The sequence below is a fragment of the Cutaneotrichosporon cavernicola genome (genome assembly GCF_030864355.1).
Source record: "Cutaneotrichosporon cavernicola HIS019 DNA, chromosome: 5".
Lineage (NCBI taxonomy): Eukaryota > Fungi > Basidiomycota > Tremellomycetes > Trichosporonales > Trichosporonaceae > Cutaneotrichosporon > Cutaneotrichosporon cavernicola.
The window spans coordinates 1864163-1880143 of record NC_083397.1 but is presented as its reverse complement, the minus strand read 5'-3'; the positions used below and the strand labels follow the sequence as shown (position 1 = coordinate 1880143).

Below are 15981 nucleotides of genomic sequence, written 5' to 3'. Positions count from 1 at the left end.
ATAGGTCCCCATCATCCAAGCTTGCTACTCTCACTCTCACACATCTCACTCTCTTCCTCGCCATCCTTGCACACCTCCGTTCTCTCTCATCCCGCATTGGCAAATGTCCTATCTTCGATCGTAATCAACCTAAGTACATGCTATCCTACGCTCTAGGCTCTAACCTGATGATGTCTCCACCCACCTCCCCCCCACCTCCCCCCTGCCTTCCTTCTCAACAATCGTCGCTCCGCAGCGTTCTACTCAGTTCAACCTATCAAACCGATGCCCGCGTCTCGCCCTCCACCCCCGCTGCCTCACCCGTTCCTGCCCCACGCAGAAGCCCAAGTCATCCAGCCTCAGGCAGTACAACTCCTTCCCCCAAGCAATACAACAGTCCTAAACCAGTCCGATACCAGTCTTCGCATCCACTCCCAACTCAATCTATAATACACACCACCGTCCAATCGTCAACGTCGATCAACCAGGTAAGGGCCGGAGTTAAGTTATCCCGAAAATGAGTTTGTCATCAACGACTCCTTAACTCAGTTGGTAGAGTGTCAGATTCCAATGTGGAATACAGCGAAAGCATCCTGGAGGTCGTCCGTTCAAGTCGGGCAGGGGTCGTGAGCGTGCTCATCTTTTGCTTTTTGCTGCCGGTGTACTCTCCGAGGTGGAAACAAGGAGGTGAGGGAGATCAAGATGGTGGTTGGTGGAGTTTGGTCATTTGGCTGGAGCCGAAGTTCGATTCTCGGCAGCGGACAAGGGTTACCGCCGGACACTGTCACATGCCACCGAGCAGCAACCCGGCGCGGGCCCCTCCCCGAAGTCTCGTTGAGCGGGCCTCTTGAGATGCATGGCCGAGTTGCTAGACTCCGTGGTCGTTAGAGTCGTGAGTTGGTTGAGCCGCGGCACTAAGAGTGGACGTAGGCCCTGCCTCTCTGAACGCAGCAGCGTCTCTCAATTACCGCACCAACACATCGCCACTCCCGACTAATGTACCGATGCATGTCTATGAGTCCCTCTACCCTACTCAGCCTTGGCCTTCTTCTTGCCCTTGGCCGCCTTCGCCGTCGCCTTGCGCTTGCCCGTGACGGGTTTTGGCTCCTCCTCCTCCTTCTCCTCGGCCTCCACGGCGTCCCCGCCGTTCACCGCCTTCTTCCCTTTCCCCTTGCCCTCCTTCTTGCCCTCTTTTTTGGACAACACAGCCCCCAACTGAGTCAAGAGCGCATGTACGCCCTTCATCTCCTTCGTCCGCCCGGCCTTAACTTTCTCAGCGACCTCCTTGAGGCGCAGGGCGTCGCACGCCTCCCCGACGTCCAATGCCCGGGCAGTGCGGGCAACGACAAGCGCGAACTTTGCGGCGTCCTTGAGGCGGTCGGCCTTCCACTCTCCACTCTCAGCCGCAGCCTCGAGGACAGAGTACACGTCGCCCATCGAGCCCTTGACGACCTTCTCAGCCTCAGATGTCGTGAGCTCCCCGGCCTTGACAAGCGTAGGAGCCTGGGAGAGGAGCGCGCCAAGGAGTGCGTAAGCCTGTGCGTGGCGGTACGCGTTGGCAGCCTTGCCCTCCTTGAGGAGAGAGAGGATCTCGCCCGCAAGGGGCCACGCCTTGCCGGCATTCCGGCGGGCGTAGTCCTGCAAGAAGGCTGGGTGGACGCTCGAGTGCTTGTGGGTCACAAAGTCGGCCAGAGTCGCCTTGTACTGGTCCAGTGCCTGGGTGGGGGCAACGCGGGCAGCGAAGAGCGACGCGGCGCTGCAGAGACCACTAAACTCGGAGGTCGGGGCACGGCGCGCCAGCGAGTGGATCTCAGCGAGGATCTTGCCGGCCCGCTCGAGCTCGGCCTTGTCCGTAGAAGCGGTGAGCGAAGTGCCCTTCAGGCGTGTGCGCAGGATACCGGCAGCCTTGTTGCCGAGCTCACCGCCACCGCGCACGACGTGCAGCAGCGGAAGGAGGAGAGCGAGAGCCAGCGAAGTCGGACGGCGGAGGAACACGTCAAAGAAGTCGAGAATGCGGTTCTTGAAGTGTAAGGACTCGATGGCCGCGTCTGATGTCAGCTCTGTCACCAACTCATGAGAGCTCACGCTTAAGGTCGGCCTTCTTGCTGCTCGCCTGCTGCTTGAACACGGCGGCGAGCTGCTCGTCGACCTTCATCATCTGCTCGTCGTCCCACACGCTCTCGTTGTCACTGTCGTCGTCATCGCCCTCCTCCTTCTCGTCGAGCACGCCAGAAACCTTGAGCGCCTCAGCGACGCGGCGGCGGAACTCGGGGTCGACCTCGGCGTTGGCGTCCGTGTCGTCCGAAGCAACAGACTCGGAGTCAGACTCGTCCTCGTCCTCGTCCTCGTCCTCCTCGCCGTGGTCGCAGTCAGGGCCGTGCTCGTGCTCTTCCTCGTCATCGTCCTCATCCTCATCCTCGGCCACGGCGGCGCCAGACTGCTCGAGCTGCGCGACGAGGTGCTCAACGGCGCTCGCAGTCATGGCGGGCACAAGCATGCCAAACACCTGGTTGGCGAGGGTACGGAGGTCGGCGCTGCCCTTGTCGAGCAGGGCGACAAGTACGTCGAGCAGCGCGTCAACGGGAGGCGGGGCGTCGGCATCGACCTCGGGCTCTGCCTTCTTGCTCTTGCGTCCGCTCTTCTTGGCGGGGAAGAGGGCACGCACGGCGCCAACCGCCTCATCGAGCATGTCGAGTGCGTCCTCGGCCTCGTCGTATGTCTGGAGCACGAGGAACGAGACGAGGATGCGAGCGCCGCGGGCGACCGGCTCGTCGCCGAGAGGAGCCAGGGCGGCGACAGCGTCCGCGCGGATCTTCTTGATCTCGTCGTCGGCATCGGTGACGAGCTCGACGGCCGAGTTCTTCTCGAGCGCAGCCATCGTGTCGAGCGCGCGCGTGAGCCACAGCTTTCCGGCGCTGTCGGTACCCTCCTTTCCGTCCTCCTTGTGCGCAGTGGCCTCAACGAGCGCACTGAAGAAGCGCGCGCGCGCGGTGGCAGCCACGACGTCCGAGAGAGGAGGCTTGGGGATCGCGCGGAGTGCAGTAATCTTCGACCGCTTGTCCGCCTTGCGGATCAGGAAGAACCCGTGCACAAGCATCGTGTCGAGGACGCGCGAGATCCAGCTATCGGCGCGCGGCACCGCGCCGTTGCGGGCGAGCGCGAGCATCTGGTCGAGCGCCCAGGTACGGCGCTCGTCCAGGCCGCCCTCGTCCTCGCTGACAAGCACGTTTTCGAGGTACGCGACGTACTTCTCGACGCCGTCGACAGAGAGCGAGCTCATGATACCCTCGACAGTCTTGGTCTTGGTGACCCGGTCAAAGTCCGGGCGGCCGTGCTTGCCGACAAGCTGAGAGAGGAGCGTAAAGCCAGCAGTGGGGTCGGCCTTGACGTGCTCGTTGACCTTGCGGGCCACCTGCACGGCTGCCTTGTGGAGGTGGCGGTCGGCCGACGAGAGGTTGTTCATCCACGAGCGCATAAAGTTGGGAGTGAAGATGAGTGGCACATTCTCGGACGGCAGGAGGGGGAGGGCACGCTCAAACACCTGGAAGCCCCAGTACTTGCGCTCGGCGCTGGACGTGTTGGCGAACAGCGCCTCGTCGACGACGGTGCGGAAAAGCTCGGCGAACGGCGCGATCCCCGACGCCGAGTGGGTGAAGTGCTCGGCGATGATGCCGTCCCAGACATAATGCAGCTTGGGCTGGTACGTTCCAGCGCGTGCGTCGTCCTCGCCTCCCTCCTTGAGCACGCGGCCGAGGGTGATGAGGTTGGCCGATGCGAGGAGAGGCGTCGCCTTGAACGTCGGGCCGAGGAGCGCCTTCCAGTCAAGCTCCGGTGCGCCGCGCTGCAGCGCGAGCGTAAGTGCAACCTTCTCCGGCGACCACGCGCGGTCGGCGTACACGCGCTCGGCGACAGCCTCCAGAGCTTCGTCCTTCCACTCCACGCTGGAGGCAATGAGACTCTCACCCACACGCAGAAGCGCCCACCCCGCCGCCTCCGCAAGCCACGCCTTGGCGTCCGCAAGGGCCAGGAGGCTGTCGAGCACGGTGATAAAGTCCTCGAGCGCCGCGGATGACGAAAAGAGCAACCCCGAGTCCACAACAGCCGTGATACCAAAGAGACGCGCGAACATCATGTCGCGCTCGTCGCTCCCCTTCATGCCCTTGCTCCACTGTGAGGCGCGCAGGAGCAGCGAGATGACCTGCGCGGCCGTCACATTCTCGGAACGCGCGAGCAGCTGCTGTTAGCTCCATCGCAGGGTAGACCCACCTCAGTCAGCGCGACCGCAAATCCCAAGCGACTGTGCTCGCGCGACGAGCCCAGTCCGCGCACCAAACGCTTGATGCAGTACACGACGTCCGGGGCGTTGTCGTGTGCGAGCGCTGCGTCGAGCTTGGCCGCGAGCACCGGGTCGACAGCACTGGGCCCTTCTTCTTCGTCATCGTCGCCATCCACCTCCATCCCTGACTCTGATCCGTCATCGTCCCCGTCATCGTCCTCATCGTCGTCGTCGTCTCCTGAAGCCTTCTCTGGGACAGAGTAGGCTGCTTGGAATGCCTGGGTGGCCGCCACGAGGTCAGCGCTCGCTCCTAGACGCTTGTCGCGAGATGAGGATGCCAAGTCCCAGAACAGGGGCAGCACGTTTGACGCCATGGTGTCGAGCGTCCCGGTGCTGTTGGTTTGTTTTTGGGTAGAGTGCAACTTGGAGATGTTGGTGGCCATCTCAAAAATCTCTGGCGAATGCGGGGCACCAAAACGGGAGCAAAATTTCCGGCGGTCCACCCAGAACCAAGTGCACAGACATCGCGAGACACACATTAAACAACATAAACAGTACATGCGAGCCATGACATGCGAGCCATGATCACTGCCAATGGCATGGCTAGCCTACAACTCCATACCCTCGTCACCGTCGGTTGGAGCCTGCGCCTCACCCTCGGGGAGCGGTGGCTGCCAGATGCGGCTGTTGTGTTAGCTCATCCTCCTTCGGCAAGCTTACATGGTGCGGTCGTCACTGCAAGACGCGAAGAGCTTGCGGCTAAGGACCGGGTTCCACGCCACGGCATTGACCGACCCGGTGTGCCCAGAGAGAACTTCGATTGGCGTCGTGTTATTGTTCTGCCAAACGTACACGTGGCCGTCTAAAAGTCAGCCATCACATCGACAGACAACTCACCCTCGCTCCCACTGAGCACAAAACGGTCCTTGGGAGCACCAAAGCAGCTCTTGATTTGGTACCTCGCGTGGACGTGCCCAATAAACTTGCGCGTGAGTTGCAGTCTGCCCTCGAGAGAATACAGTTGCAGCTCATCGGGCATGCAGCTGATCAGCACGCTCTTCCCGTCATGCGACAGCTTGACGCTGGTCACGTCGACCTGCTTCGTGTCCGATGTGAAGTCGACAACCTCGTGGTCCTCAATCCGGATGACCACAACGCCACGATCCATGTTACCGTACTCGAACGTGTCGTCGTTTCGCCTCGAATGCGTAACGTCCACTTCGGGCCGTTGCGAGCTCGACTGCGTCAACTGGTTCTGCACGGGCACGCGGCGAAGCCAAGTGGTGGCTGCCACGATACGAGAGCAGTCCGGCGTGATGACAATGTCGCGTAATTGCATGTGTCCCAAGCTCCAGTTGCGGGTAATACTTCCCGAGAGGTCGTAGAACACGACCCTAGGATCCAGTGAGCAGACGACGAACTGGGATCCGTCGGGGAGCCATTGTACCGCGCTAATCTCATCCTTGTGAGGAGAGTTCTCGATGGTTACGTCCGACCTCTGGCCCTCCTTGATGTCCCAGACATAGATCTGCTTGTCCGAGGCAGTCACAAGGGTCTCACTGTCAGGCGACCAAGCCATCGCGTCCACAGCCCCGCGGTGACCCGTGAGATGGTGCAGGAAGCTGATAGAGTACTGCTGACCGTTGCCCGCCGATGGAGGCTTCAGCTGCCAGATGACAACCGTCTTGTCCTTGCTCGCCGACGCCAGCAGATTCCCATCTGGGCTCCACTCGATCCTCCACACCTCGTCCTTGTGGTCCATGAGGACGTGCGTAGTGACGGATGGGAATGTCCCACTAACACATACGTGGTCGTTGTAGAGCGAAATGGGCTCGTTGTCGTCATGGAAGAGGCATGTAAGCTGCTGGTGTTGCCGCGCCTGGTCGAGCAGGGTGGCTAAGCGCCGCTGCGGGACCATGATCTTGGGCGAGATGTCCTCCTGCAGGCGCTCAAGGAGCTGCCGACGTGAGATGCCGGCAGCGCCGTCCCACTTGGCGCGTTCATAGAGGTCGTCATTGACTGAACACATCATGTACCTGTTTACGTCAGCCGCAGTGTGTCTAAGATTGCTCACCCAGAGAGATCATGAAGAGACTCGGAGTCGGCAGCGCTTGCTGCGAGCTCATTTCTCAACACGCCGAGTGCCTTCTTCTGGTGCCCGGCCTCGAGGAACTCGAGGTACTTCTGCCGTGCGATGAAGAACTTGGCACGATCCGTAGGGTGTTCGTGGGTAGTGGCCTTCGTCTTGCCCGAAGCAATGCTGTTGCGCGACGAACCAGCCTCAGGGGTGCTGGTTGCGACGTCTTCTACCGGCGAGATGCCTACCGCCGAAAGAAGGGCGGTGGCTTCCGCCCACCGCCCTCCCAAGATCGCACTCTCGAAGTCCCGTGCTGCACGTGAAGCAAGCGTGTAGCCAGACTCCCTGGCAAGTACTTCGCCGGTTTGGCAGACGCATCAGCTGGGGAAGTCGCGATTCCAACTTACTGGTATCCCATGTCATGGAGGCCCTGGAGCATGAGTCGGACAAGCTCCTCGCGGTCGATTGGCATGCGGCGCCCGAAAGTCTGCTTGCGTTGAATGGCTCGAGCTCGCGACGCGTCACTGACAGTTGCCACCAAGTCGTCGGTCATGAATTCAGCATCTTGATTGACTGACCAATCCTTGTCATCTGGGTAGGCTAGATTGCCACTGGGCTCGTAGAACTGTACTTGTTCGAGGACGGATGGAGAGAGGTTGAATGGACCACTGTCAGTGGCGATAGGGGATGACGAGCCACCGGAGACACCATTGCTAGTGCCGTTGGTCGACACGGGAGGGCCCATGGTGTGAAGGCCTGACTCAGTTGAGACGGTCGTGGTGAAAGAGGTGGATAAGGGAGATGGCGAATTAGGTCGAGTGTCTGATATGCGGTGGCGTTGGGAAGGGCGTTGATCAGATTCCCCTGTATCGCTTATTGACCTGCGGCGAATAGTCCCTCGCTGCATAACGCGATGGCGAGGGCGTGGGGCAAGTTCAAGGAGGGCGATTCGTGGACCAAGGAGGGAGCACGGAAGATGAAGTATGAGACGAGAGGCAGACGAATGAGGGGTGACGGCCAAGTGTCAGCGATGGGTGGCCTGTGGGTAGGTAGAAGTAGGTCGATGAAGAAGATGGAGGAACGTGGAGTGATTGAAACGGGTCACGCGGTGGTAATCGAGTGAGGGAATGCGGGAACTGCGCCCGCTGTATCGTTGTGGTGAAAGGGGATGGATAAAGGTACGTGGAGGATACTAGGTCGAAGAGGAATCAAGACATGACTTACACCAAACTGTGCCGTCACAATTGTAGGCGCGACTTGGTGGGGCCCAGTGGCAACACACCCCGGAGGTTCTCCTGACGCGCCAGTCACGCTAGGCTCGCCCTGCAGTATAGACAATGAGTCAACGTTGTCTTCGCGTTGTGACGACGTTCTCGCTGCGGGCACAGGGCGGGGTGCAGAACCCCTCCCTTGGGTGGATGTCGAGAGCGCAAGGGCGATGCCCGGCCGACAAGGCCAGATGTGTGGATGTAGGCTTGTGGGGGACTTGGCGGGAAAGCAACGCCAGTGTGCCGGTGCTAGGTGGTGGTCACCAGTGTGGTCGTGCGAGTCCAAGACCTCGTTCACACGCTAGTGCGATCTGAATGATGTCTTTGATGGTTTGTGTCGAGAGTGAAGGGAGATGAGAAGAGCGATGGACGAATGCGTTGTGTGCAAGGGGAAATGTTGGAAGGGTGACGAGTTGAGAGTAGAGGATTGAAGTGGGAGAACCAGGCTAGATCTTGGATCACTGAATCGGCTACTCGTGATCTGTTGGAGTTGAGGATGGGTAATACTGCACAGGTGCTATGGGTGTAAGTGGGATACAAAGGACAGTGGACAGAAGAATCAATGGCGTTTGTACCGTGCCAGGTGAGTGGTGTCCAGGTGCAAGGGGCATCAATGTGGGAATGGGCGGTGGGGCTGCTACTGACGTCGTTATTAGGACTCCATTAGCATTCCAACTGTCGATTGGATTCGAGGCTTACAAACACCATTAGTCGGATCACTGCACTCACCCAAAAGAGGGCGCCCATTCCTTATTTTGGTGCACCGAAAACCACGAGATGCTGCGCCACCACCCAACCAACTGACTTTGTCAATTACGATGTGGCAGGCACCATAGGGTTCTGGTTGAGAGCCGGGTAGGCGGCCAAGCAGTCGTGAGATCACCTCTACAGAAACATCTCAGAACATTCTGAAAGGGCGGATTGTCACTTGACAGCTCTCACCATCCCTCTCTGTCGCTATGTGTCTTCGTGTTGCTTCATTACGACTTTGGCGCGTGGCGATGGCCAAAGGGCCATGGGTCCAGAGCAAGAGTAGTTATTGTAAGGTCAGGCGACATGAAAACCAGGCGCCATCAAGCGGGGAATTTGATTCCGCTCTCAATAGAGACGCGTCCTCTCCAATGTCGCGACACGAACCACACAAACCACACCAACTGGTTGACGCGACTTTGCTCTCCAACATCTCTACACGTTTTCGCCTTCTCTCCATTACTCTCGTCCTCACATTCGCCTACTGTCCTTCCCGTTGTAACCTCTTTGGCGCCCCACATCCTTCCTTTTTTACAGAACCCTCGTAGCTCTCGGGCTGCCCCCGCGAGGAAATTCGCGGCCGACATGAGCGTGATCGACCTCTCCATGTCGAGCCCTGTCTCGGACCCGCCAGAGTCTCCAAAGCCTGGGAAGCGCAAGGCGGAGAGTAAGTTTATACGCTTGCTGCATGCAATGATGCTTATGGAACAGGCGATGACGAAGTATCGCACGACAAGGGAAAGAAAGCGAAGCCCAATGGTGCGTGATGATGCGTCGGTAGACACGAAGACTGCTAACAGCAGGCCGTATCGAGATCAAGGGAGGGAAGGTTCATCTCCGTCAAGATGCATATCAACGGGTGCTTCCCCGTCGACGTGAGTGGTCGCTCGGCCATCACCTTTCGGTTGACTCACCCATAGGTCTCCTGAACTTTGAGGGTTGGCTGCTGGACACTGAGGAAGCAGGAACAGCCTCGTCCGCGATTCCCGACGAGTTCTTCGATCTCATTGTCATGGCTGGACATGAGCTATCATCGAGCTCCGAAGCCAGTTTCATCAAGAGCCTGAAAGCGGAACTGGTGAAAGGGGATTCTGGAGGTGAGTCAACCGAAGAGCGAAGTACTGACGCGCAAGACACTCTGAAAAACGAGCTCCTCACGCCGCTTGTCACCCAGCTGTTCACCCTGAAGCAGTACGGCTTTCAGTCTTCCGACTTCGGCGTCTCGCGGATTCCAGCTCGTCTGCAGATCCGCTGCTGGGAAGCCAATGACCTCGACAAGTACTTCCCTGCAGAACGCGTCTCCGAGCTCCTCGCCCGCCGTGCTGAGCGTGAGCACGCCCGCGAAGAATGTGAGCGCTTGCTGGCAGGCATGAGCGACGCCGAGAAGTCCGAGTTCTTGAAGGGCGAGAAGCCGGAGAAGAAAGACGGCAAGTTGGACATCGACCCCGCTGGCCAGTCCACGCCGTCCACTTTCACTGGCCCCGCGAAGGATAGGACAACCTGCGAGAACTCAGCAGCGTCCACTAGAGCTCGCAGCGCATCTCCATCCAAGCGCTCGAAGAAGTTGACGCCGGCAGACGTGAGTCCTCTTTGAAGTGGGTCGTCTGGCAAGCTGACACAAAGGAGGCGGAGGCGAAGAAGCGCAAGGAGGAGAAGGAGGCCGAGAAAGCGGAGAAGCGCAAGGATTTGGAAGCGAAGGAGGCCAAGCGGGAGGAGAAACGCAAGGAGCACGAGGAGAAGAAGAAGGAACTAGAGGAGAAGCGGCAAGTCCGCGAGGAGAAGAAGGCGTAAGCAGTTCTAAGCAGCGCATGCTAACGTCGAAGGGAAAAAGAGCGCGTCCAGCAGAAGAAGGCCAAGGTGAAGGCCAAGCAGACCAGCATGTTTTCCAACTTCTTCACGAAGACTGCACCTCCAGACTCGCGGGCCAAGACGCCTGAAGCAGGGCCATCGGGTAGGTTTGAGCTCAGTGCGATGCTAACTGAACTAGCTGTGAAAGTGAAGGTGTCAGACTTCCAGCTCATGTTCCCGCCCGTAGCCCAGCGCGTGAACGTCGACTGGGCGCCAATTAACCAGTTCACATCCAAGCCTTCCTTCTCCGCTGGTTCGCCCGCCGCTGCTGCTACTTGGACTAAGAAAGGTGGGTCGCCTCGCCGCTATTCTGACGTTTAGACTTCCTTAGGGACCACTTGAACCGCCACAAGCTTCGGCGTCATAACCCACGATCTGTGCATGGTCGCGGACTCAAGTCCGAACCACTCTATGGAACGGTTGCGCAGATGTGGTCGGCTTATCAGGAAGCAGAGGACCCGAGGGCGGTGTTGGATGAGCTCACCAACATGCGCAAGTTCCCTTGGAAGACGCTCGCGTTCGATCAACAGGCCCGCCCGCCCTACGTTGGCACCTTCACGAAGAAGTCGCTGGCTGTTGGACCTCGCACGCCTTTCGCCCAAGACCCCGTGTTCGACTACTCCTACGATTCGGCCGACGACTGGCAGGAGGACGACGAAGGTGGCGAGGACGTGGACGAGCCTGTCGATGACGGCGACGACGAGGCTCCGACAGAAGATGAGGGCGAATTTGACGACTGGCTTGACAACACGGAGGACCCGATTTTCTCCAAAGGAGCGGACGGCGACATCGTCATGGCAGAATCTACGCATTTGGCCTCTCCCAAAAAACGTGTGCCCGTGAAGCGCATCACGAAGCTCAATCCAACCTGGCAAGGGCCTGTTTGGGAACAGATCATTGCCGGACCAACAGAGGGACTGGACGAATACCGCATCCAGCTGCTTAATGGTGGGTGCTTGCGTTGCTCATTGCTGACAGCAGACACTCCTTCCACTATTGATCCATTCAAATACCAGTCAAGCGACGTGCTGCCTCAGTTCAAGACGACCTTCAGCGACACGGCTGTAGGCAACCAGCTGCGTGTACGGTGTCTCTTGGCCGCGCAGACAACCAACGCACCACAGTTTGCACCAGTCCAGCCTCAGCAATCGATGCCGCTAGGCGATGCTTCCTCAGCTGCGAACACCACCGGCCCGAAGGGACGCAACCCAAAGGTGGCGTTCCCGCAGAAGCACCTGCCCGAATTCCTCCGCATCGTCGACGGCAACACGCGGATCCTGACAGACCTCATCTCACTTCTCAAGATACGGTTTGACAAGGTGACGACGAAGGCTGCGATCGAGGCGAAGATCCGCGAAGTGGCCGTTCGAGAAGGGAAGAGCAAGGACTCGGAGTGGAAGGTCAAACCAGAGGCTTGGACCGCTGCAGGCGTCGCACCCCCTGTGCGTGGCCTGTCCGCTGCCGGAGGACCATCGACGGACGCGTAGGTGCGCATCGGCGAGAGGGTAGGGGCCAGGGCTTCGTTCGGATAGGCTAAGAGACATAGGTGTAGGCAACATTGAAAGGCGTTCCCATAGGTGGTAGGTCGTCATGCATGTACATCGCATAGTTACAAACCAGCCACACCCGCTACCAACTGCTCGACATCGTCGCGCTCCTCATCCGAGTCCGCGTCGTCGTCCGCTGGCCTCACCGTGTTCCCGAACTTGTCCACCTCGACCTCGATGATGTTGCCGAACTTGTCCGTCTTTGGTGGCTCGACCTCCTCCTCCTCGTCGCTATCCTGCCATTCCTCACCAACATGGTTGGGATTGGCGCGCAAGAGGTCGCCCTTCTCATAAGCCCGCTTCTCTGCCTTCTGCCGATCGTGTTCCTCCTGCAGCTCGCGCTGAATCGTCTCCTGCATCTCCGCGACCTCCTCGTGTGTCTTACACGTGCGGTACCGAGCGATAAGATGCCCGTTCATCTTGAAGAACGCATGTCCCCAAGTGAACTTGGCGAGCAGAGCCTCGGCCCAGTCTGGGTGGCCTGTGATGTAGAATCCCGCCGCGAGTGCTTCGACGCAGTTGAGCCGCCACGGCTTGCCATAGTTTACGGGGTTCGTCGCAATCAGGTAAGGAAGGAGGCGCTCGTGCGGGCCTTTGATCTTGCCGAACGGCACCTCGTCCAGGCGTGCCCAAGAGCACTCGACGACTGCCAGGCCGGAGATCATGACTACCTCGTCATCGCAAGGTGCGATCGGCTTCTTTCCCTTCGGCCTTCTGTTAGATGGTACGCGGAGAGCACTCACGTGAGGACGACACCACGGAAACGCTGGCCGACTCGCATCGCAGTGCAGAGGCCGTGTCGTGCGAGTTTCTTGCCCGAACACCGGCGAGGGTCGCAGTGGTCAAAGTCCCACATTGCGACTGGCACGGCAATGCGCACCTGCCTCTCCTCCTCCGACTCTTCCCCAGTCCCGTCCTCAGAACCTTCCTCGGACTCGTCCTCAGACTCCTCCTCCGAGTCCTTTCCCTCGCCCTCGGAGCCCTCCTCGCTGTCCTCTTCCGAGTCATCTGATGTCAGCTTGATGGAAACTTGACAGCTCACCCCGCACGACCACCGATACGTCCCGCGGTCCGTCCCGCGGCGTGTTCCGTGTAACCCGCCCGCGAGGATTGCCACGTCCGCGCCCACGGCCACGCCCTCGAGGTGCTGCGGCTCCATTCCGCTCCTTGTTCTGTTTGCCAGACTTGCCCATGTTGTGGTTGTTGTGGTGGCAAAGTCTCGCTCGATTTGTCCCAGAAACTTGGAATGGATCTCCACTCGAAGTCACGTGCACCCCACGTGCCAGGCGCGTCACAACACAGCCAAACAGGACGCGTCCTTGCCATTGCGACATTACCCATATCCACATCAACGCGCCCATGCAGAGTAGAGGGAGTCCCCTCGAGACGCTCGTCTACTCGGTCCTCCCTGGACTGAGCCAGCTCCCACCACGCGAGCGACAAGCACGCGTCGACGAGCTCGTTGAGTACGCCGACGACATCCTTGCTAGGTAGCTCACATAGCAAATTGAGCTAACGCCAGCCGCCTCCCCTCATCCATTCCCCTCGGCGCCGGCGGATTACCTGACGCAGCTCGCCGTCTCCTTCCTACCAACGGTGACGCACTGCGCTTCAACGCGCTCTGGAGCGCCGTTGAGCGTAACGTACGCCATGATCAAGCGGTACTGACAGCAGCGCACCCTCTCTGCCCCAAGCAAGCAGTTGCAGTTTCTCCTCGCTCTCTCGTCCCTAAACAGGACATCAGAACCGACTTTTGCTGCATCTCCTCGGCGACAACACACGCGCACCGACTCCTACGGACTCGGTACTCCGGCGCCGCCGCGTGCTGCTGCGCCGCTTGGCGAACCGTCCCGCTCCCCCGCCTCGCCGTCTAAGCTGGGACGGAGCAAGGCGGAGCTCCTTCGTGAGTGGCGGACTGAGCGTGGCCGTCGTCCCTTCCCTGAACACCTGCTCCTCCGTGACGCGCTGTATCTGCTGCAAGGGATTGATGGGCGGTACGTCCGCTTCGCTGTCGCGCCGCCACCCGAGCGCAACCCGTACCTCACGGAGCGGGGGCGGGAAGGTGATGGAACGGGTTTTCCACTCGGCGCGAATGGGCTCGTGGTTCCCGTCGACGCGGAGCCACAGGTCGTCGGGATTGATATTGTGGCAGACGAGCCAAGGGTGAGTCGTCCGGAGACGAGGCTGATGGCAGGAAGGGTATATTGCCAAACCGACGAGGAATATCCTCGTACAGCTGTCTGAGCTCGGCGTGCTGTATCGCCGGATAACAACTTTTATCAAGGAGCACCAGGCGGCTGGGCCGAGCTCACGGAGCGGCATGGTCGTGCAAGTGAGCTTCAAAGGGTCCATTCTGCTTGCTGACAAACAGAGTCTATGTCACTTTCTCCACCACGAGCTGTCCGAGTACCACCGTCTGCTGGCGGTGCTTGAGTCGCAGATGGACCTCACAGGACCCGGTGAAATTGCACCACCAGAATCAGGCCTGACGCTCATCCGACTCGGACTGTGGACAGAGGACATGCGCCTCAAGCTCCGACTCATGGGCTCGATTGTGGACGACGCGCAGAGCGCACACGGTGGCGCGCTCGTGTCCAAGATCCACAAACACACAGCTCACGGTGACCCATTGGTGCGCCGCTTTACGGACCAGATCCTCGAGGAGGTGTCCAAGCCCTTCTTCCTCACACTGCAGCGCTGGATCATCTCGGGAGAGCTGCATGATCCGTTCAACGAGTTCTTCGTCCAGCCCAACCCCGAGATCACGAGCGACGACGTCAACGCCTACGCGGCTGGCGACCTCGGCTTCGAGGAGGGACTCGACAGTGGCGGCGGGGCGAATGACGCACACCAGATGTGGGAGAAGAGATACATCTTCGTCAAGGCGATGATGCCTGGCTTCATCAACGAGGACTTTGGCAAGAAGGTGAGATGCGTACCGATTGGTGAGCTGACAGCAGATATTCTCCACAGGACGCAGTCTTAACTTCATTCGCTATAACTGCTACGACAGCGACTGGGTGTCTGAGCAGGCGGCGTTGTCGAAGCTCGAGGCGCTCAAGTACAGTGACCTGAACGGGCTCGAGCGCTCGATTGACGTCGCCTACTCCAAAGCCAGTAAACACCTCCTCGAGATCTTTTACGAGAAGTACCACCTCATGGACCATCTTGTCGCGCTCAAGAGCTACCTGATGCTCGGCGCGGGCGACTTTGTCGACCTGCTCATGGAATCACTATCCGCGCGTCTCGACCGTCCAGCCATCAGTCTGTATCGGCATCATCTGACGTCGGACCTCGAGAGTGCGATCCGCGGTTCGAGCGCACAGTACGACCCGCCAGATGTACTGCGCCGCCTGGACGCGCGCGTGAACGAGTACTCGCGTGGCGAGATCGGCTGGGACTGCTTTGCACTCGAGTACCGTGTTGAGTCACCACTGAATGCGGTGCTCGACGCGCGCGCGATGGAGGGCTACGCCCGCCTCTTCCACCACCTGTGGCGGCTGAAACGCGTCGAAACGGCCCTCACAGAGGGCTGGATGCGCGTAACCGCTGCAAGCCGGGCGTTCGATGCCTTACCCTCCCAAGACGGGCTGTGGCACAGCTCTCGCCTAGCGCAGGCCGAGATGGTGCACTTCCTGCGCAACATGCAGGCGTTCTGTCAGCTCGAGGTGATCGAGTGCAGCTGGACTGCGTTGGAGGAAATCACGGATAGAAGGGACGGCGATCTCGACGCGTTAATCAGCGCCCATCGGACATATCTCGACCGAGTGGTACGCAAAATCCTCCTCCTCGGCGTTAACAAGGACGACAGCCTGCTCCGCCTCGTACAGGAGGCACTTGGGCACATCCTCGCCTTCAAGACGGCCACAGAAGACCTGTTCAAGTGGAGCCTAGGCGAGGCGACGCGGCTTGACCGTATTCGCGGCATCGAGCGCGGGTTAAGCGCCGACGACTCGCGCGCTGCCGAGGCTGAGGGCACGTCTTCGCGCGAGAAGCTCGAGGAGATCCGATCACGCATCTCCAAGTGCTCGCTCGGCTTCCAGGACACGGTGGGGAGTGTGTGCAAGGAGGCGGCGGCACATGCCGACCTCGACGTTAGGTTCCTGGCAATCCGCATCGCATTTAATGGACACTACTCGATGCGACGTGGGAAGAAGAAGGCAGCGTAGACAGGATATGCATGTATTACTAAGGAAATGTATCGGCCACACAATGCTCGAACAGCCTTGACGGCCA

The 15981-nt window shown here is 59.6% G+C and overlaps 5 protein-coding genes across 5 annotated transcripts; 2 read left to right on the top strand and 3 right to left on the bottom strand.

The window, feature by feature from the left end:
• Nucleotides 1-1008: 1008 nt before the first annotated feature.
• Nucleotides 1009-4629, bottom strand: POL5 (uncharacterized protein; the record flags this gene model as incomplete). Its single annotated transcript, XM_060601953.1, has 3 exons — nucleotides 1009-2027; nucleotides 2065-4213; nucleotides 4246-4629. The coding sequence occupies 3 exons, from the start codon at nucleotides 4627-4629 to the stop codon at nucleotides 1009-1011; spliced, it is 3552 nt and encodes a 1183-aa protein (XP_060458396.1).
• A 234-nt stretch (nucleotides 4630-4863) lies between these two features.
• Nucleotides 4864-7077, bottom strand: CcaverHIS019_0507580 (uncharacterized protein; the record flags this gene model as incomplete). The annotated part of the gene is made up of 6 exons (XM_060601952.1): nucleotides 4864-4939; nucleotides 4976-5117; nucleotides 5153-6291; nucleotides 6330-6677; nucleotides 6740-6856; nucleotides 6911-7077. The coding sequence occupies 6 exons, from the start codon at nucleotides 7075-7077 to the stop codon at nucleotides 4864-4866; spliced, it is 1989 nt and encodes a 662-aa protein (XP_060458395.1).
• Nucleotides 7078-8935: 1858 nt separating this feature from the next.
• On the top strand, nucleotides 8936-11685 carry CcaverHIS019_0507570 (uncharacterized protein; the record flags this gene model as incomplete). The annotated part of the gene is made up of 11 exons (XM_060601951.1): nucleotides 8936-9017; nucleotides 9062-9109; nucleotides 9154-9225; nucleotides 9271-9447; nucleotides 9484-9678; nucleotides 9718-9929; nucleotides 9974-10137; nucleotides 10174-10301; nucleotides 10338-10487; nucleotides 10520-11146; nucleotides 11180-11685. The coding sequence occupies 11 exons, from the start codon at nucleotides 8936-8938 to the stop codon at nucleotides 11683-11685; spliced, it is 2361 nt and encodes a 786-aa protein (XP_060458394.1).
• A 122-nt stretch (nucleotides 11686-11807) lies between these two features.
• TSR3 (uncharacterized protein) lies at nucleotides 11808-12938 on the bottom strand (the record flags this gene model as incomplete). The annotated part of the gene is made up of 3 exons (XM_060601950.1): nucleotides 11808-12456; nucleotides 12489-12753; nucleotides 12788-12938. The coding sequence occupies 3 exons, from the start codon at nucleotides 12936-12938 to the stop codon at nucleotides 11808-11810; spliced, it is 1065 nt and encodes a 354-aa protein (XP_060458393.1).
• A 166-nt stretch (nucleotides 12939-13104) lies between these two features.
• SPC98 (uncharacterized protein) lies at nucleotides 13105-15914 on the top strand (the record flags this gene model as incomplete). The annotated part of the gene is made up of 6 exons (XM_060601949.1): nucleotides 13105-13235; nucleotides 13268-13388; nucleotides 13420-13908; nucleotides 13940-14077; nucleotides 14117-14671; nucleotides 14706-15914. 6 exons carry the CDS (start codon nucleotides 13105-13107, stop codon nucleotides 15912-15914), a joined length of 2643 nt encoding a protein of 880 aa, XP_060458392.1.
• Nucleotides 15915-15981: the final 67 nt, after the last annotated feature.